The sequence below is a fragment of the Neopsephotus bourkii genome, unplaced genomic scaffold, assembly GCF_033783945.1.
Source record: "Neopsephotus bourkii isolate Nb327-2 ecotype Australia unplaced genomic scaffold, CSIRO-AGI_Nbou_v1 NB_1433, whole genome shotgun sequence".
NCBI lineage: Eukaryota > Metazoa > Chordata > Aves > Psittaciformes > Psittacidae > Neopsephotus > Neopsephotus bourkii.
This window is the reverse complement of record NW_026901910.1, coordinates 505,411-521,865: the sequence shown is the minus strand read 5'-3', so window position 1 is coordinate 521,865 and position 16,455 is coordinate 505,411. Positions and strand designations below refer to the sequence as shown.

General features: G+C 49.2%; 1 protein-coding gene across 11 annotated transcripts in view; it reads left to right on the top strand.

Annotated features, from left to right (window-relative positions):
* Positions 1-16,455, top strand: part of CADM1 (cell adhesion molecule 1) — a 139,474-nt gene that overhangs the window by 85,921 nt on the left and 37,098 nt on the right. For all 11 annotated transcript variants that reach the window (XM_061368317.1, XM_061368316.1, XM_061368314.1 and 8 more), the window contains exons 2-5: positions 9,450-9,596; positions 10,494-10,646; positions 14,338-14,475; positions 16,196-16,351. In XM_061368317.1, the coding sequence (XP_061224301.1) occupies positions 9,450-9,596; positions 10,494-10,646; positions 14,338-14,475; positions 16,196-16,351 (594 nt within the window). The remainder of the gene's footprint in view (positions 1-9,449; positions 9,597-10,493; positions 10,647-14,337; positions 14,476-16,195; positions 16,352-16,455) is intronic.

Genomic DNA, 16,455 nt, shown 5'->3' with positions numbered 1-16,455 from the left:
GCCAGGCTCGCAGCTCCTTGCAAGTTGGCAAGAATCAGCAGATCTCCTCCAGCTGCTGGGGTCTGAGTGAGGAGCTGCGAAGAATGAGTGTGATTTACATTGTTCTTGCCAGGGATGCCAAGCAGCTGTCTATAGCGGGTCCTCAACTGCTGGTTCAACATCTGGCAGAGGCCTTGTGTCTCTCATGCAGGATGGAGTGAGTGTGCTCAGCTCTGGGGTCGGAGCACAAGGCAAGGCTGCAAGGGAGCACTGTTACTGTGCTCATAGAGGTCCTGGACATGGTTGTTGGGTAATACCCATGGCGGGACATGCTGTGAATGACTAGTAAGGTATCAAGCCTTCAGAATGCTTTTCCGTGCTTGAATGGGTTGCATTGGTTTATTGGAATAGCGCTGACTTTGTGCTTGCTGTAATGAATTCCCTTTTCCGGGCTGGGGGAAGGTTGGTTATAATTTCCTGCATTCTTTTATCATAAGGCCAAAGGAGAAGCTCAGAAGAGCGGGCAGATAGGAGTGCTGCATGCATGCATTTTAATTCAGTTTCAAGCAGTTAAGAAGATAGATTTTTTTTGTGAAGTGCTCTCTCTGTATTGCACAGTTTCAAAACAAGGTGACCTAGGGAGTTGCTGCTAGGATATAGTGCCCATTTCCAAGATCCCTGGCTGTCCTCCTGCCTGGCTCTGCCTGTAAATCTGAACCCTTCCTTTCTAAGGGCTATTTAGGAGGCTGGAAGACAGGAGTTTTATCTGCTGGTAGTTCTCAAGCTGCAGGGTGGGCATGAGGAGGACTGTTGAGTGGGGGTACAGGTTTATACCAGCCCAACTGCTTTCATCTCCAGAGCCTGGTCTTTGAGCTTAGAAAAGGGAGCAGGCATTGCTGTTCATTTGCTGCAGTCCGTCCCTTCTCCCTCCTCTGGGCACTGATGCCAAGCGGGATCATCCCCGAAGCCCCGCACTGATGCCAGTTGCCTTGCCAACACGGTGTGAGGAAGATGTTTGAGTGGGCAGAGCTTGCGTCTGCCATAGAGCCGGGGTGGTGGGAGAGGAGGAGGAAAAGGAGGAGGTCCTCACCCGCCTGGAGCAGCCCTTCCCACTGCTGCGGAGGGGCAGAATGAGTAAATAACAGCAGGAGCCTTCAGCGTTTGCTTGTTGGTACTCCTGCAGCATAATTTGTAATGATGGGAGATGATCAAACACCCGTTTCAAAACTGTTTGGGTGGGTTTTTTGCCTTGTCTTCCACGTAAAGGTGCAGAGTCAGGGAGCTCGCTGTAGTTTACAGTCACCTGGGTGCCCACGAGCCTTATTGATGGAGCTGATGCCTGCTGGTGTTTACCGTGTGAATATCAAGGAGGAGCAGTAAATTGAAAATTGCCTCTAATGGGCTCAGTTTGCATGTTTTAATGCTCCTCGGGAGAAAACAAGAAATGGTGAGATTTTAAAGCAGCACAGGCACGGCAGTGTCTGGTAACGTGCGTTGCTTGTGTTTCCCTTTCTTTACAGTTCACATCCCCTTTGTGGTAGCTCAGACGTGCCCCTCGCAGAAAGCAGACCCTCAGGAATGAAGTTTTACCTTAGACTTCCTACAGCAGCAGGAGCATGAGGCCAGCATCCCTGTGGATTAGAGGCTGCTGGTTCCCACTGAGCAGCTGGATGTGCCACGGAGATGCACTGTTCCCACTGTCCCAAGGGAGGAGGTGGTGACACGGTGCCCTGCGTTGGGCAGCAGCAACCCTGCTACCAGCATAAGGGTCCTTGGCCAGGGGCTTTGGTTTCGCACCATGCTCCATGGTGCAACCAGACGTGTGTAGCTTGAGAGGGTGGGAAAGCGAAGGGTCCTAGAGCAGAATTGGATCCTTCACTTCCCATCCTGCTGTGTGCAGGAACTTAGCAGCAAATCACCATTTCCATCAAAAAGATGCAAATGTGAAGTGGGAAGCCGTTCCATGCCGAGGTTCTGCCTTGGAGCACGCTGCTCCAGAGACAGCAGCGGATTGAAGTCACTGGTTGTGGCTGTCTTGTTCTTTCTGGAGGCAGTGTTTTGATAAATGTTGATGAGTTTAACTGTAAAACTAAATGACATTTATAGCACGATGTATGCTTTACCCATTGCTTAATTATATCTAATGGTGTTGCGTGTAAAAGGCATTTACCATGCTGCTTTTGTTTAAAACGACAAGCTAAAGCTCAGGGCCGGGTGTGTGTGCACAAAGAGAGCTGCTTAATTAAGAACTAAATGCAATCTGGTTTTGAAAGGCAACTGCAACTTTGAGAAATGAGTGAGAATGTTCTGGAAGGGCTGATGGGAGCAGAGGACACCAAAGGGGGTTTGGGCTGATGACATTTATGAAGCCATGGTTTGATTTTCCTGTGTAAGGAGCGTCTGCCCTTTCCCTTCTTTTCATGGCTTCAGTTAAAGCAAATCCCAGTGATGAAGGGGGGGGGAAGAAACACAGACCTCATGGAGGCTGGGGAGGACGGTCACAGCCTGCACTGACTGATTAATGCTTCGGGACGTGAGTGTTGGTCTTCTGCTAACAGTTATAAATCTGATGGGTAGCAGATCGAGGACTGATTCCATGGTTTTTCTTCTGGCAAATAATACATGGTAACCCAGCTCCCAGAACAGCCTTTATCACCAGGAGGAATCAGGACAGTCGGTGTTGCAGGAGACTTCAAACTTACAAATACGTTGCCCTTTAGGCTAGCATTTGTCATTGTGTCTGAGCCAGACCGAGACTAAAGGCTTTTGTTGTAACATACCTTGTTATCCTTTCCGGGAGGGTGAACTGGGAGGAGCTCTCTTGGATTCGAGCGCCGCTGCTGAGATTGTTTGCCCCTGGGTTTTTTGGGAAGTGAATGCATAACCCTCATGGTTATATGATGTATAACCCTCACTGAGGGTGGCTGTTGTTCCGTGGCAGATCTCTCTGACCTCTAAAGATTAAAATGAAAGGGGGGTGGCATCACTTGTGTGGATAGTGCAGCAAGTAAAGTGGTGTCCTTTAAAGCTGTCTCTCAGGCAAGGAACGGGAATTGGCCAGAATACTCCAAAAAAATACTGTATCCCAATATTATCTATTATCTCTGCAAGAAATGGGTTACAAGAATGGATATCAGGCATATCTGCTTATTAGAGCAAAACAAAACCCATCATCAGCCTTGAAACAGCCTTCCTGGTTCTTGGAGAATCCTGTTATCCTGAGTAACCCCTGTTGGCAGTTTTGGGAGTGTGGGTGTTGTGCCTGGAGCCGGTACTGAGGTGTTTAAATATGGAGCATCCCCGTGGCAGAGATAGCAATGTGTGAGGCAGCAAGTGCTGGGACCGTTGTGATAATGTGAATGTGCCCAACGTGCTCATTGTCTGGGGAAACGGAGTGTTTCACCCTCTTACCTGCACGTCAGGCTCGGGCTCCTGATGGACCACATCATGACAGAGAGAGGACATTCCATGTGCATGTGTGTGTGTGAAACTCTGGATGGATTAAGGTCTCCCTCCTCAGATCCAGGCCGCGCGTGTCCTTGGTAGCGAGGCAGCTGGAAGATAAAATGCAGAAACGGGATTCTGTATTAGGGCGCCGTTAATAATAAATGAGTGTTGATCCTAGACGGGTGTTATTTAACCACACTGAACGGAGGCAGCAGTCTGCTGGGACCCTCGTGTGCTGTCAGGCTCCTCCCTCGCTGGTGCTGCTTCCGAGCAGTGGAGGGGGGACCGGAGCAGTGGATTTCAGGGGGTGCCCTTGATGAGTGGTGGCTCTCAGGGATGCCTCAGTACTAGGAGGAACAGGAGTGCAGGGTCCTGCCTTGTGTTCGTCCTGAGGCTGTGCACAGCTTTGCCCTTTGCTGGACTTCTGCTCGCTCCTCCTCATGCCCTTCAACCTTTTATTGTCTTGGCGATGGACCTGCAACTTCCTCAGTAAAAGCAAGAGATGAGCTGCTGCTATTTCTGGAAAGCACTGCTTCTAGGCAGTTGGTTAAACTGTTTGAGCATCCCTAGATAGATAGATATAAAAAAGTAAAAGGAAAAGCTGCAGTAGCAACATCTTTTATTTAAGAACTGTCCAATGGGTTAAGGAATTAGCTCTAAACCAGGCATGCAGCTTCCCAATCTATCTATAGCAGCAAAATGTGTGAATTGTGCTTTCAGACAGCAGAAGCTCCATTGTGGTGAGCGTGGCTCATAGGATTCCTCCTTCAAAGAATCCAAACCTATTAACTGTGCAAGAGTGATCATTTTCTGAAAGACTGCATTTTGGTGGTTGTTATGAATTGCTTTCCGTCCCAAGATTTGCTTAGAAAAGTGGAATAAAAACCCGGAGTTACGAGGAACAACAGGCTTTGTGGCCAAACCCAGTTACTAATGCTGCGAGCTGTACCAGTTCCTTCCCCCCACACAGCATCCTTGTTTGCTCTGTTCCTCCCAGCCAGCGACAGATGAGATGGGTATTGATCCTCAGCATCCCCAGTGGTAACCTTTGAAGGGAGAAGCAGTGTATGGCCGTGGAATTTTATCTATCAATATGTGGGTAATAGAAAGACAAGGCTGACATCTAATCCCAGCACAGGTGGCAGATCATAAATCTGCGCTGATGTGGTTCCTGGTAGCAGCAACAGCAGCAGCGTGAGAGGAGCAGCACGATGGGCCTGGCAGGTCAGGAGGTGCTCTGGATTGAGAAACCTGTGGCCAGCAGTGCTCAGGGTTTCACAGGAGGGGAAAAAGGGGTTTAATGCTTCCTTTTGCTTGTTGCGCAGGATGTGGGCTATAACTGGTTCATTCTCATCGAGAGCGCTGCTTTAGGGCTGTTTCACAGCAGTTTCCTGCCTCTGTGCTGCTTTGGTTGCAATCCAGTGGAAAGTATTCCCCAATGCCACTTCATCATGCAGAAATTCACAAATGTTTAAAGTAAATACAGCCGCTGGTGTCAGCTCCGAGCTCTTGTCATCTTTTATTCTTCCTCTTTAAGCCAGAAAAGCCATAAAGGTGGCTGTAGCGTTTTCTCCTCCAGGAATTTAATAGCTGTGCACAACTTGCTTGACTTTGCAGTGTATTTGAGTGAAGTGTGTGTATGTCACAGCATAAACGTGCTCCCCGCAGTAAGGAATTTTTAGCACGCTCTTGCATGCTGTCTCATGAGGGCCGTTCAGCAGGGAGGTGTGAGCTGTGGCTCGGAGAGGAGCCGGGCGCAGCGCCGCAGAAAGGTGCTGAAAGCATTCACACGCTTGCTAAAATATGGGCTGGGAAAGAGGGAAACGGGTCCCTGCGGTGACAAGGCAACTCGGTGAGCCCGTGACAGCGAGCTGGCAGTGGTTGGCTCCCTGCAGACTGCGCCAGACATCCGCTCGCATCCCAGGACTGGTGATCCAAAGTGGTGCACAAATCCTGCACCCAAGGCTTGGTGGGGAAGCTGGGGGGAAACCAACCCGCCTTTAGCCAAGTTGGGTGCAGAAGCATCTCCCACCGACCTGGCTCCTGGGGACCGGTGGCAGGGCCAGGGTCAGTCGTGGCTCCGATGTGACGTTTTAATCTGGTGCTGCTGTCACCTCTTCCATTTCCTCTTCTGAGAAGCAATCAACCTTTGGCCAAACTGTTCTCTGCTTGGAAAGTGGAAGACATCATGTGTTGCTGAGGAGCAGTTCCTTCATCGGCAGTGCACTTCCTTAGCCAGCAGCAGTACCTGCACTTTCACACATCCCTGGTACTAATGTTTTGGGCATAGTTTCTGTGAGTGTTGATTCCACCCACACCTCCTTTCCCCCCATCCTAAACAGGAACTGATTCTTTTAGCATCATCAAGCGATACCAAAACTGGTGCCATCAGCAGCATCCTTTCTCAAACCTAGCTGTAGTGGTGAAGAAATAATAATACACATTAAATCTGGAAGTAAGGATATTTGTGCCAGGTGAGTGTTGCCACATCAATTTGCTGCAGTCTCTGCTTTGGATAGAGAGAAGCAGAGCTGCAAGATCCCCTTCCTTGGTGTCCCTGGAACAAGATCTGCTCTCTGAGTGGCTCGTTGGCCTCAGGGGGCTTCCAAGAGGATTACACATGGGTGTAAGTAGCAACAGGCTGGCTCTTCTGCTCTCCTTCACCCGGACGGGCTCGGAATTAGTGCAAGTGGATGGCAGCATCTCTGTCTCTGCACATGATGTGGACTGCAGACTGAGTTTCACTCCATGGCACTGCTCACCAGCCCCAATCCATCCCCTTGCTGGTGTGGGACTAGCTCATTGCAGCCGTGCTCACCCCGCTGCCAGCCGTGCCCCGCGCTCGCACGTGCATGGTCTGTAGGCAGCCTCATCTGAAATTGTCATTCTTTTGCCCGTGAAAAGCTGTCACGAAATTAACTCCGCAGGAAGCAATTGCCTTTTCTCGCCAGCACAATTAGCACGGATTGTCCATTCTTCTCCAAAGTTCAAGTGTGACGACTGCAGCTCTCTGAAGGAGCCTCTGAAGCCTTGGAGACCAGGTGCACTGAGCTCCAGCAACTTCTTCCAGCACTGAGTTGTCAATCCTCTCCTCCCCCTGTGAAGCAAATGTGCAGAGAAGTGAAATGGTGATCTGATTTCCTTCTCTTCCCCGCTCTGCAAGGCTCCTCTTCTCTGATCATGACAAGAAGTCTCTCTGGCTCCTGAAGTCCTCCCAAACAGGCAGTTCCTGATGCTTCCTTTAGAGGGATGCTATCTTCATGATGGATGGAGAGAGCGTAGGCACTGCTCGGGGACAGGAGCATCAAGAAGTAGACGAAGCACCTGCAGTAGGTGGATCAGGAGGCATTTATCAAACCCTCCTCATGTTTGTCGTAACTGGGGCTGGTTATTTAAGCACCACGTTCCTTGTAGGAGCTGGAATTGAGAGATGAGTTGTGACATTCAAATGACACGAATTCTGCAGACTGGTCACCAGGTTGCTTGCTCCTGGAGCACATGAACAAGCAGTTCGTGTATCCGGGGGGGTTGTTTCCCTTGACTCAGTTGATGAAGAGGGATTTTGTTTGAATCTCTGGGCTTACATGGCTCGGGTATGGTGAGGATTACTCTTCCTTGGAGGGCCTTTGTGCTAGTATCCCATAGGCCGGATCAGCAGCGGCGCTGCTCGTGTTTCCCTGGAAATGGCAGAATCGTGCTCATGAGCACGTAGTTTTCATCTCTCCCTCTTTCTCCCTGGCGCTCCCCTCGCTCCCGGTGTGCTGCAAGTGGAGAAGGAATTGATTTTAAATGTGACCGCTGCATATGAGCCAAGGTCCCTGGGCTGTGTCCAGCTAAGAGGAACTCATTTGAAACACAATTTACTCATCGATGTTTGTCTTTGCGGTCTGAAAAGCGGAGACTGTGGTGGTCTGAGGCAGAAAGAGAAGTGGGAAAATGAATTGCATAGGCTTCAGACACGGCTGTTCCCAGGCTGCTGTACTTGCTCATTAATGCTGTTACAGACATTGAATATGTAGGGCAGTTCACCCTGAACCTGGCTTCTTCTGTGTTACTTTCTCCCTTCTTCTCCATAGCGATGCCTGACACTGGAGATAAGGATGATCCGGACTCCAGGCCAGGGCCTGGAGTCTCCCTGTTGTGTGCATTGAACACTGGAGAGGAGATTTGGGTTTAGTATTAGAATTTCCAGCAGGAGACCACTATATAATACACAGACAGAGCAGGGGGCTGTGACAGTCCGCTCCCATGAAACAGATAAAAACCTATCCCGTGTAATTCTGTTGGGTTTTTCCCATTGCCTCTGCTCGTGGCCCCCAGATGCATTGGGAACTGGGAGCTGATTTAAAGTTGGGTTTCAGTAGCAGCTTTCCTTTGCTTCTTTCAACTTCTGCCATTCTCTGTTGGGTCCATAAGCTTCATTTCCCCTCCCCAGTCTTCCCTTTTCTGTCACAACATGTTGTAGTGCTGTGAATGTGTCTAATGCTCCTCAAACACGCTGCCAGTAAATATTTACTGAGAAACTCCCCGGAACGTTGACGTGAAGATGGGTCTGGAGCTCTCACTTCACATTGCCTTCGATTTAATTCAGAGCTTGTATTTGATGCAGGTCACGGCAATGCCCTTCTTGTCTTGGTAAGCGGGAGCAGATCGGAATCCAGATCCCCCAAAGCGTTATCGTGCACGGTCTGGTGCTCTCAGCCACGGGAGCATATTTAGGTCAGCAGAGCAAGGGGAGCTTTGCAGCCAAGGGCCGGATTAGACGCCCTTTGGTTCAGAACAAATACGCAAAGTCTGCTGGGCTGGTGATGCTGTTGGCTTTGGACCATGGCTCGGCGTGTCCTTACGTGCACTCGGCCCGTCGTTGTCCTCAGGGAGATAAATGCCTTATGGAGAGGGGGATCCTGATGCCAGCCTGGACAGAGATGCTGGACTTCCAAAGCCATCAGTCAGCAGGCTTAATGTAGCAGCATCCCGGCCTGAAAAGCTTCAGTGGCTTGAACTTCAAATAATTTATTTCTAAATTACTTCTACTGTAATTCTTATTAATTCAAATAGGCTTCTAAGCTGATGTAAAACTCAGTAAATGCAAGGAACAGTTTAATGAATTGAAAATAGGATTGAGTCTTTTAAAGTAAATGTAAAAAAATATGCTAGCAATAATTGCTGAGATGGAAATCGAATCTTAATAGCTTTGTTAATGATTTGTAGTGAATATTGCGTTTATGAGAACATATCAAGCTGATCCTTGTGCAAGAACCTTGTTTTGAATGGCTTTGATAACATTATTCCCCAGGAGCAGTTAGTAACGTTGAATACTTGTGCTAGCACTGCTCTGGAGGTACCGGAGTGCCTGGCGCTGGCTCTCATGACCAGGGCTGCTTGAGCACAGCCATGGTGCTCCGGTACCCAGGCAGGATGCGGCGGCTGCTGTGGCCCCTCATGGATCGATGGCTTTGGGTCTCCTCTGTTGGTACGTGGATGATGGGTGCAGGACCCCAAGTGCAAAGCACTGGTTTCAGGTTCCCATCCTCTGCATCCCTTAACATGGGAAGTGAATTTCTCTGTGTGCATGTGATGTGGTGACTCAGATTATTAGGAGGAGAGTTTGAGGTGATCTCCTGTAAATGAGTACACGGCTCCCACTGCGTAATTGCATTGAATTCTCTTTTTCTTGCCTCTGGACATTAATATCGCCTACTGATTACCCAGAGTGAGTAAAAGCTGGTTCCCCAAAGTCTGTGTGCTCAAGTCAAAGGGTAAAAGCTCCTTATAGCAAACTGCTCTTTGAGGTAATGTAACAGAATTCATCCGTTGAGAGAAGAAGCAGATTTCTGGCGTTGCTGCACATGTGGAACATGTGTATTAGAGCATCGGGGGGGGTGTGGTGTCCGGGAGCCCCACTTTGGCTGCTCCGCTGGACATCCAGGCTAGGTCTGGCTTTCCCAGGGTGCTGGGTACACAAACAGGACTTGCAGGCATTGTTTCTGATGTTGCTGTTTGTTCTTTGCTCTCTCCTGAAGGTGATGGCCAGAATCTGGTTACAGAAGATGTGACGGTGGTGGAGGGGGACGTCGCCACCATCAGCTGCCGCGTCAAGAACAGCGACGACTCTGTGATTCAGCTCCTGAATCCCAACAGGCAAACCATCTATTTCCGAGATTTCAGACGTAAGTCCCATCTTTCCTTGTTTGATAACAACTTTTCCTGCGCCTCGCTCGCACTTGGGAGAAAGCGTTTGCCAAGAGCTCGTCCTTTAATGCAATGCTGGATGCTTCCAGTTTAGTCAATTCTTCAGAGGGTAGATGAGACAGGCAATCATAATCTTTCTCCTTAATGGAAACCTTGACGGTCCCCTTTAAAAGTCAGACCGTCTTACTTTGCAATAGGAATTGATTGTAGTAATTCAGGGTGAATTGCAATTGAGTGCCAAATATTTAGCTGACACAAACAAATTGAACAGGGCAACACCGAGACAGCGCAATGTTCTCAGAGGTAATCTGTTGGCTTTGAAGACTGAGAATTTCAAGGCAGTCTGTGCTGCTTTGTAACCAAGCCAGCATCTCCCATCAGTGCTGTATCCAGCGTATGAGGCTGGCTTTGTTTCCTGTGATGGTCATGCCCCAGAGCATGGTACCTGCAGTGAAACCCTCTCAAGTACACCAGTAATGGGCAGCTGTTACTGATCAGGAGACTTTAAACTATGCTTTTCCCAAGTCTTTTCTCTCTCATACTGCCCCTAGTCCACTGACTGCAAACACTCAGAAATGGGGCCACATAGAAGTGATTTACTCAACAAACATTTTACCTACAGGTCCCTAGGCCATCTGATATCAGCTTATCAACTGATAAGCACCTCATAAGGTGCTAGCCTTATGTTGAGTCCTTGTAATGATATGGGAACTGAAATATCATAGGGGACTGGGCTTAAAGATCAGAGCAGGATGGACGCTGCCATCAGGAACCCAGGGGGTGGGTGTCTCTGCTGATTTTATGTGAAGACCTTTGCTGGCAGAGGGGATGCTGCATCTCTTGTCGCGGTCACTGAGACTGTCCTTGTTCCTCAGCGCTGAAGGACAGCAGGTTCCAGCTGGTGAACTTCTCCAACAGTGAGCTCCGGGTGTCCCTGACAAACGTCTCCATTTCTGATGAGGGAAGGTACTTCTGCCAGCTCTACACTGACCCGCCCCAGGAAATCTACACCACCATCACAGTGCTCGGTAAGGACCAAATAGGTGCTTGTGGTGAGCTTTGGGGTCAGCAGGATGGGGCTGCAGCTCTCCAGTGATACAGCACAGGCAGGATTTGAACACCCAGCGCTCTCACACTGGAGAGCAGCTCAGCCCTTCAGCAGCTCTAAGCAGCCTAGGACTTGAACCTGCAGGCACAGGGTTTTCAAGGGCAGGTACCAAGCAGGTCGCTTGGTGGATCACTATCACGTAGCCTTCCTGTCTTGCAAGGTGCCCTGGCTGCACCCAGAGCCTCTCTTTGCAGGTTGTGTGCTTTGCAGGTAGTGTGATTCTCAGGTCTTCCCTTTCTGTTCACAGGCAGGTTTTGACTTCAAAGAGTGAGCAGAGGTGTAGGCATGAGGTCTTGTGCCCTTCCAAGCCTCTCCTTTACTTGGGCAGGTCCCTTGGAAAGCTGGGAGGTTCTGCTGCCCTTTGTGGAGTGAGGCTTAATACCAGCCTTGGTTTGCACACAGTCTGCAGGGATTAGTCATTAGTGCTGTCACTGCTCTGTAAGAGTATCCCAGTGAATCATTTGGTGTTCTGGACCTGCTGGGACACCAGCAGGAATGTCCTCCTCTGTCTCGTGGCTGTTGCTGTAGGGCAAGAGAAGGCACACGTCGTAGGGAGAGGGGAAGATGAGTTGCAGTGGGTGCATCTCATCTGGCAGAGTGAGAAAGAAGTCAGCCAGAAAGGAAAAGCTGTAGGAAATGTCTTTCAATAATTATCTGATATGCAGAGGGAAAATAAATTAACAGGAATGCCTCGTAGCGTGGTGGAGCTGTTCAGTTTATGAATGTTGTGTTCTCAGTAATCAGACTACCCTGATCGCACACTGACTCTTCCCTTCCAAAACCTGGGGATTTGAGAGATTACATTTTAATGGCAAATGACAGCATCTTTGCCCATCTATGATACTCCTTAAGGGCTGATGTTACTAACGGCCTCGCTGGTGAACCTCAGTGTGGTGAAGTTCTCGCGTCTCTGTCACTTGATGTATATAGTCAGAGAAACCTCGAGCTCAGCTAATGGAAAGTGATAGCTTCCTATTAATTTTAGCAAAAATTTGTTTCACGTGTGAAAGAACACGAGGTCCCTCATTTGACACCATCAGTTTGCTCATTTGCTTTGAAATGGCTGTTTGCAGAGCTGGGGCTGGTGCTGTTGCTCCCTCCCATCCCATCCCATCCCATCCCATCCCCGGAATGTGCTCATGCACATTGGGCTGAGCTCTCCTCTTTCCTTTGCTCCCCTGCACAGGCAGCTCAGCCTGATGCTGTTACCAGTAATAGCAGCTCATGCCATTAGAGCTGCTTCTGCAGATTAGCAACAGCTTTTAAGACTCTATTAATAGGAGAACCTGAATCACAGAGGGTGACTTAATGTAAGATCTCACTCGCTGATTAGTTTAAATCTTCCTTTTTTGTATAATGGGATTTGGGTCTTAGGTTTTTATACGTTGTTTAAATAATGTTTATAAGCAGTTCTACTCGTGCCATTACATTTATCAACATCTTCAAAGTTTCAGTGTGCTTTCTGGTGTTCATAGGCATAGGAAGCTCTCCCCCACCTCTTCTCTCTGAATCACACACAAAAAATAGTTTGTTGGATTTCATTTCACTGCTAACAATGCTAAGAAGGTGTTTGAAATAAGAGTACTTACTGTATTCACCTTGAAGCCAGCACGGTGTGTCTTTCAAGTGGGAGACGAAACACAGTTTCATAGAACCACAGAATGGTTTGGGTTGAAGCGACCTTTAAAGCTCCTCCAGTTCTAACCCCCTGCCACGAGTAGGGACACCTTCCACTAGAGCAGGTTGCTCCAATCCACTGTGTCCAAGCTGGCCTTGAGCACTGCCAGGGATGGGGCAGCCACAGCTTCTCTGGGCAGAGAGAATTTGCTGGGTTTGGTTTTGATTTTTAAATGTGCTTCATGCTTCAGAATCCAGAGCAAAGTCTGTTTCCCTGCCTTGTGCTTCAGTTCGTTTGGAGAAGGACTTGCAGCACGGCCAGCCCCAAGGTCCTTAAAGCAGTGGGTCTTGTCCCTTCACCTCCAGCACATCCTCGGGCCAAGCATCAGCTCACAGAGCAGGCAGGCACAGTAGATGTTCATTGTGAGGAGATGGAGGAGGGACTGTTTCTCTTGGCTGCAGTGTGTACGGAGAGGTCGGGTACCACCATGCCAGAGGTGATGCCTTTCCTGTCTCGTGTTCTACTGACTTCCTAATTAGGAGAAGAAATGAGCTGGGGCAGAGGAGTGGTTCTCTGTGTTGGTATGTGGCTGGTCCTAGTGGGAATGCATCCCCCACCAAAGATCTTGTGGCTGTTGCTCTGACCCCGATACAGAGTAAGGTCTATCAAGGAGTAATGTCACTGATCTGCGTCTTCCAGTGCCAGCGCTGCATCCTTCTTTGGAGTCAGTGCTGGAGAGAGCTTCAGCAGTGCTTCCCCCTCTCGCCCATGTGCTTTAATGTCTTCTGTGACACAATATGTAGATTTATTCATGCTTAATTGGAACATGTGAAGATCTCAAATGTGTAGCCTGTTCTGTTCTTGTTAGAGGAAAGCCACAAGTGACTAATTAGTCCATTTGATCATCTGGATGGTATTTATACATATTTGTTCTTCATTAGCTCCAAAACGTGTTAGTCACATTTGAACTATGCAGTTGCTTAATCATATTGATCAGAGCAAAGTTGAGTTTCCTTTGGAAATTCCGGGGTTTTTCTGAACTGCAGCTTTGTGCAATGATCCCTTGATGATCATTTCTCTTCTGCTGGTGCTTTCAGGGGAAGGAGACTCCTTGTTACTGCCTGGGAACTTTTAAGCTGGTTGGTCCCAGTCTCAGAGACACCGCAGTGGTTGTTACCTCCTGAAGCTATAGCCTGTTTCTCAGTATTACTGGGTGGTTTTCATTGTGTGTAGTCTCCTAGCGTGTTGTTTGGAAGTGTTGATCTGTAGGTGGCTGAGGTGAAGGGCAAGCTGCCATGCTGAAGGAATGGCACTACGATAGAGGTGCCCATCCCTGGGTGCAGAGCTGGCTCTCTCCTCTCGCTGGGTCGGTGGCTGGTGCATGGTGCTGCAATGGATGGGGATGCAGGGTAGTTCCCAGGGTGGTTCATTCCACCCTGGGCTGGGGCTCAGCAGCTCCTCGAGCCTTTTAAATGAGCTTGATGCTTGCTGGCCTGGTTCCACTCCCCATGGCTGAGGCTTGAAGCTGAACAGCAGGAGAGAAGAATTGCCTCGCGAGGTTTGAGGCACAGTAAGCAATGCACTCCCAAATGTCAGCTCTTGTGTTTCCTCTCCTTGTCATAAGAAGTCAAGAAATGTGTGCGGAGTCAAGCTGTACCTTCAAATAGCAGCACGCAGCATCGAGTAGCGCAGAAGGTGCAGCTCTTCCCTGGCACGGCGCCCGCCTGGGATTGGGAACAGAAAGTTACAAACTTGATAAGTAATCATTTGCTCCACCATGCTGATTGTTAGGTGAAGAGTGGAAGCGCTTACTCTGATTACTGAGAAACCACCTATCGAAGGGTTTGATTGATTGATTGATTGACAGATCAAGTAAATCCCAGTTGCTGCTTTCCTTTAGTCGGTTTTATGGGTTTTCCTGGAGGTTTTGTCTTGTGTTAGTGATCAGAAAATGGTTCACCAAGCGCATGCCCTGTTGTCTTTCTCATTGCAGTCCCACCACGCAATCTGGTAATTGATATCCAGAAAGAAATCGCCGTCGAGGGAGAAGAGATCGAGCTGAACTGCACTGCCATGGCCAGCAGACCAGCCACCACCATCAGATGGTTCAAAGGAAACAAGGAGCTCACCGGTAGGTGCATCCTCTGAGCCACTTGATTTTTCCAGAGGTGACATCTCAGGCAGCTGAGATGATTTATGTAATGCCGAGGATTTGTTCTCTGTTGCCGGTTTAAGGGGAGAAAATAAAAGGAGAAAGAGTGGGGTGAGCTACTTTGAATGCCAGCTCAGGAGCAAAGGAGCGTGTGGGCAGACAGCTTGCTCTCTAATGCAGAAGGGGTGGACTGCATCTGGGGCTCTGCCTGCCTGCCCGGCGCCAGTACAGGTCCCTGGAGCCTTTCTATAACTGGAGGTGACCTTGAGCAGCCCCAAAGCTGAGTTTTCTTCTGCAGTGGTTTCTGCAGCTTTCTGCCCAGTTTAAGGTGTGGGCAGGATCATCTCCGCTTTGGGCTGTGAGGATTTTGAGCTCACCTTCACATTCAGCTCTGTTGTTTATAGAGTGTTTTCTCTGTGTTCAGTTGAATATTCATGTGAGATGGGTTTCTCCGACTCCCTGAAGTCTGGTTGCTCCCGGTATTTGCACATTCAAGTCACTGACTCAGATTCCATGTGACATGCTGTTAGTTTAAGCTTGCATGTAGATGTGAGCTTGGTTGACAGCACCTTTGTGCTTTACCCAGTCTGAGACAGTGAAGGGCTCTCTATACAAGTCCAGGCTTATTACTTCAAATCCTCCCCCTGCAAGGGCAGGATGAAATCCTCTCTTTAAGTCAAACACCTGCGAGCATCCAAGCAGGACACATCTGAGAGCGTGCTGATAAAGGTGGAATGCAAACCCATTGCCACTTGAAGGGGTGTTCCGCTGATTCCCAGCACCAGTTGTCACCGGTGCAGATCTTCCCTTTCTGGGGCCCCTTTCTGGCTTCCTTCCCCATTCTGGTGGGCAGCAGTGCAACGGTCGTGACCCTTTGTGCTTGTCCTGTCTGGCTTCTTGATTGAGTTTTCTTGTGTTGGCAAATGAATCCCAGCTTCCCTTCCCCTTTGAAGACTGCTGAGCTGGGTGGCAGCTCCTTGCTCACCGGGCTGATTCGTTGCAGTTTTGGGTTTTTACATGGAAGTAGGGAATCTGAAATACCTGCCTGTGGGTTGTGAGGAGCAGGACAGTGTGGCTTTGCAGATCAGAAAGCCTTGCTTTTAAACATCATGGGGTGTTGCTTTCTGCATCTGGCCTCTCTTTCACTTCAGTAGATTACACAGAGTATTTTGTGTTTGAAAGACCTCTGCTACAGGAGTTGCCCTTAACGTTTACACTGAGAATTCTTAAACACAAAGCCACAGATGAGAGTATCTGAAGACAAAGCGGAGGTGCATTGTCAGCAGGTACCTGCTGTGTTCTTTTTCCTCCTGCCTTGTCTGTTGTTCCTCCGTGTCTCCATGCTGTGCCTTACTGCATCCTTCCAGCAGCCAGCCTGGAACAGTGCTTTGCTCTGACCAGCACCACTGAAACACTTCTGCCCATCGATACCGCTTTTAATGGAGTTAATCTGGTTAATCACTTGTGGAGCTAATTGTTGATTCAGGAGTGGGAGGGATTTGCAGCTCATTGATTTAAGAGTTTGGGGATTTGGGGATGGTGTGAGAGGATCGTTAATCACTGCGGTAACACAGCATTGACTTCAACTGGCAACAGTCCCCCCAGCCCTGGGAGCCTGCCCAGCGGGGATGGATGGCCCCCGAAGGGGATGTGCTCCCTCCACCATCACCCACCCTCTGCTCTCTGCTCTCTCTGCCAGGCAAGTCGGAGGTGGAGCAGTGGTCCGACATGTACACGGTGACCAGCCAGCTGCTGCTGAAGGTGGGACGGGAGGACGACGGGGTCCCTGTCATCTGCCTGGTGGACCACCCCGCTGTCAAGGACCTGCAGACGCAGCGCTACCTGGAAGTTATGTGTGAGTAGCAGCACTTTCCATTCTCTTAACGTCTCAAATCCCTCACTTCAGAGTTCAGGAGCTACTCTGAAGGTAAAATGACAGCATTGATGGTGCTTCTATAT